The sequence below is a fragment of the Pygoscelis adeliae genome, unplaced genomic scaffold (genome assembly GCF_000699105.1).
Source record: "Pygoscelis adeliae isolate BGI_AS28 unplaced genomic scaffold, ASM69910v1 Scaffold189, whole genome shotgun sequence".
In the NCBI taxonomy this organism is placed as follows: domain Eukaryota; kingdom Metazoa; phylum Chordata; class Aves; order Sphenisciformes; family Spheniscidae; genus Pygoscelis; species Pygoscelis adeliae.
Window position 1 is genome coordinate 293291 of NW_008825543.1, and position 4305 is coordinate 297595.

Below are 4305 nucleotides of genomic sequence, written 5' to 3' on the forward strand. Positions count from 1 at the left end.
GGCGGGCGGGCGCCGTGTTCTAGGTACGAGCTGCCGGCCCCGGCCTCCGGCCAGAAGAACGATATCACGGCGTGGCAGGAGTGCGTGAACAACTCCATGGCGCAACTGGAGCACCAGGCGGTCCGCATCGAGAACCTGGAGTTAATGTCGCAACACGGTTGTAACGCTTGGAAGGTGTACAACGAGTAAGGCCTTCATCTGCTTTGCTGAACCTAGTTGAAGTTCTGACTTCAGTTTCTGTATATTTCTCGCGTTTTCCTGTGTAAGTCCAGTGGGGAATCTTTAGAACGTATCCTGGAATAGCTGAGCCCCTTTGAGAGAGCCATACATGGAAGAAAAGGAGGCTGATCTGGAAGAGAAGGGAGCCGTCTCTGCGGCCAAGAAATAGCCTGTGTTTCAATACATCCCAATCTTGAATTTTGTGAATTATCGTTTGGGTAGCAGTTGGTGATAATGGGCTTTAATTGAGGATAACTAAAGGGACTAATGACAGCCTGCAAAATGACCGTTCAGTAGTGGAAATAAAGATCACTTACTACTGATACTGCTCAGCTGGGAGCCATTATTAATAAAAGCTGTTGCAAAAGCCAAAAAAAGTTGTAGACAGTATGGCTGCAGGAAGCACCAGGGCTATTTCAGGCAGAGAATGTTAGCGCCCACTTTTGAGAAGGGTTAGCTTAGTCTTAGATAAAGGTGTAGACAAAAGGAGTGCGAAACTTAACCTTTGAGAGAAGTCAAAGCTGCTTAGCTTAGGAGAAGGGGGGGACAGGTAGAGGATCTATTAGCTCACACATGCGTCAGGAAGCAAAAAGAGCTGTTTGTGCTCTGACAATGTTATATGTGGGAAACAATAATAAAAATTGGTTACAGGTGATTTTAGAATTAGAAGATGGGTGATAAGGTAGGGAGATGTTACAATAGCATTCTAGTCAGAATAGCACAAGCATACAGTAACAAGCTCGATCAGCTAATGGATATGATTTTATGATACTGTCTGATGGCAAGAGCTGACCATAGTGATTATTGAAGGTTTATGTCTTAAAACTGCATATGTTACAACGGGAGTGTTTTGGCGTTGTGTCATTCCCTTCAGGAGTGAAAAGCATAGGCTGCACTGAGATGAGAACAAGTTGTCTGGTGTTTGCATTGAAATGGCTTGTTGTGTCCTTAACTGAAGAGTTAAATCGCAGGTTAAATGGGTCTGATCTAGCAATTGTATGTTTTCCTAATGCTTTGCTTGCATTCTGCTATTAGACATCTGGTTCATATGATAGAACAAGCCCAGAAAGAGCTTCAGAAGTTGAGGTGAGTCATTCTTTTTCATATTTTCATACTGAAGTTGGAAGGAAAGTGAACTCTCTCCCCCACCCCCCAAGCTATACAAAGGTTTGTGTATATGCTGCTGCTGTGGTCACAGGAAAAAAGACCCAGTAATAACAATAATTAAGAAGTCTGACCCTGCCCTCCCCAAGCGGCTACATTCATAATGCCTATTCCACTCAAACTCTGTTTGTTTTGTTTGATTTTGTTTTGTCTGAACCTCTGCTTTGAACAGAATGGATTGTGTTGGAATCCTCTCTGAAATAGTCATGTTTTCTTTTCACTGCTGATGGACTTTTATTTAGTGTGCAGTTGTCTCAGCGAAGATGTTCCCTGATGTTAGGTTTGGCCTATCATTTTAAAGTGGATGCTTTAATGAGTTTACAGAGATGGATTACTTGGGGATGGAGGTTGTAGTATATTGAAATGATGCACCTTCATAATTCACTCTATTTAGACAGCATGCTATGGTCTTGGCAAGTAAAGCTTTTCAGCTTTCAGATTTAGGTGAACTACTGTCATTTTCAGCCTGAAGATGGGAATGTATACTGGGACATGGGTAGAAGGCAAGTTGCATCGTGATTCGTATCTTTTATCAGTACCTGTGTGTTTAGATTAGCCGTAATTACTGTCTTGGACAGAATCAGTGTGGGAGAGGGTAGCAGCAGAACTCAAGTTGGGAAGGCTGAAGAACACGACAATGTATGGCAAGGAGGCTCACAGAATATGAGTGTTAGCAGTGTGAACTAAGAACTACTTAGAGACCAAAGTATTTTAAGTGTTCTGTACTTCTCAGGTGCTTTACTGAATTACTGAATTTTGCAAATGATTAGCCATTCATCTTTGCTTTTCTGACTTTTTTTCAGAGAGAACAAAACATTTTTTCTCTTCTGCACTTGTCCAGGAGCAGTAGGCTTGAATGTTTGAAATTGTGCTTGTAGTAGAGTGGAAGGTTTTTTGTTGTTGTTTTTGTTGGGTTTTTTTTGTTTGTCTTACTTGCCTCAGGGTTCTGTGTGCAGCCCTGTACTGGGATTTGTCCACCTATATGTTGTAGTTACGGTCCTGGCTACACAAGTGTTTTCTGGTAGTACTTCTAGGGATTAGGTGTATTTCGAAATTAGCAGCAGATATTACAAATTCTAAAGAAAGGAGGCAAAAAAAAACCCATAGATCTCATTCTCCCCAGGAAAAACATTCAAGATCTGAACTGGCAACGAAAGAACATGCAGCTCACAGCTGGGGCTAAGCTACGAGAAATGGAATCTACGTGAGTATCTGGATTTTTTCCGTTAAATCTTCCACAAGTATATCTTTTGCTTGAAATTCTTGCATGCAGAGCATCAGTGATCTTTTAGTACTGTTGTAGAATGTTATCGCATGAATACTGTTGCTTTGCACAAAGTGTTTTAAAGGGTTTGTAATACAGGTCTACGTAATAGTTACTGTGGTTGAGCAAATCAATGAGCAACAGATGTGAAAAGGAGGGCATATTAGGTGCTTGAAACTGCCTGTCTAAATTGTTTCTTAAACTCTTCTTTATCTAGATATTGGAAGTTAGTGGATTTGAGTCTAGTAAATTAAATTTTGTATGTTAAGGTTTAACAGGATTAAAATCTACTTTTTATCACTTTGGTTGTTCAAATTACCATTGATATCCACTGAGGTTTATCACGTACTGAGAAAAATACTGCTTTATTTGGTGTCTTTGTGCTTTCTTTGGAGCAATAATTGTCTTTGATTTTGAAACAGAGGGCTATTAAATAACACTTGAAGGCTTTTTTATTTCTTTTCCCTTCCAGATGGGTCTCTCTTGTCAGTAAAAATTATGAGATTGAACGAACTATTGTGCAGCTAGAAAACGAAATTTCACAAATCAAACAGCAGCATGGGGAAGCAAACAAGGAAAATATCCAGCAAGACTTCCAGTGACTTAATCCTTACTGTCTTACTGCAGCATATGTTAAAAAAAGCAAACCAAAAAACTTTGGAGATGCTATGTGTTTGTAGACGCCTCTAGTTGCAGCTGTGTAAGGTGATAAAAAGGTATTTTCAGTGTTTCTCTTCCTTGTTTTAAATTCTAGGAGGAGGCAGGGTAGACTCAAAATGTCCTGTTCAAATGTATTACTGGCATAGTTACATGTATTTGTGAATTGTTTCACTTTTTTAGTGAAATATAATTACATATAAACATATATATATGTTATATACCTAACGTAGGAGCTCTTAAAAAAAAAAAACAACCCATTTCATGTTTTTGCATTTTCCTCCGTGCCTTTAATAAACGTTGTTTTGCTATCTGTATGGCTTCTGATTCATGCTCAAAAAACAGCCCAGATGCTGTCAACGAGGTTGGCTTTGCCGAATAAACCCACCTAATAGCACTGCATGGCTGATGCGCGTAAACGTGAATTCAGCGTGGGAGGCTTTGTCTGCTGGGGAAGGGGCTGCTTCTCGGCATTAGGAATGGCATTTGTAACTGGCGTGCCAACCCAGGAGAGAGGCTGGGCTGCAACTGCGCAGGCCCAAGGGGATTCTCTTTAGGGTTTTATACCCTACGCTGCAAGGGTGTGATACAAATCATCCCATTACCTTCTAATGCATATTTCTAATTACCCATCTAAGTGTGCAGCACGGTGACTATATTTTTGTAGGTCCTGCAGCATCATCATACGTCAGCATCCTTGCGGCTTATCTGCTCATCCAGGTGTTTCCATCGTCAACTTCTGCAGGGTGACCGGGCGTCACGGTTCTTTCTCCCTCAGTCGGTTCTGGGAGGAGGGGGGTTCCTTGCCTTAGGCGATCGCTTGTTCTTCGGGAGGGGTAGGTAGCGGACCTTGGGGCTCGAGGCAACGACGCAGCCATTGTACTGTTCTTAGCTCCTCCTGCCTGCGGTGTCTCCGCAATTTGATCGCACCGGGCAGGTTCCGAGTGGGCGCTAACGGCCTCGGGCGTGGCACGGCGCCCGCGGTGTCGGTTCCTGGAGGT

General features: G+C 42.1%; 1 protein-coding gene across 1 annotated transcript; it reads left to right on the forward strand.

Moving 5' to 3' along the window:
• Positions 1-21: 21 nt before the first annotated feature.
• Positions 22-3379, forward strand: BCAS2 (breast carcinoma amplified sequence 2; the record flags this gene model as incomplete). The annotated part of the gene is made up of 4 exons (XM_009331963.1): positions 22-185; positions 1255-1305; positions 2507-2587; positions 3120-3379. Coding segments are annotated over 4 exons (426 nt in total), but the record flags the coding sequence as incomplete, so codon positions are not given.
• Between the last annotated feature and the right edge of the window lie 926 nt (positions 3380-4305).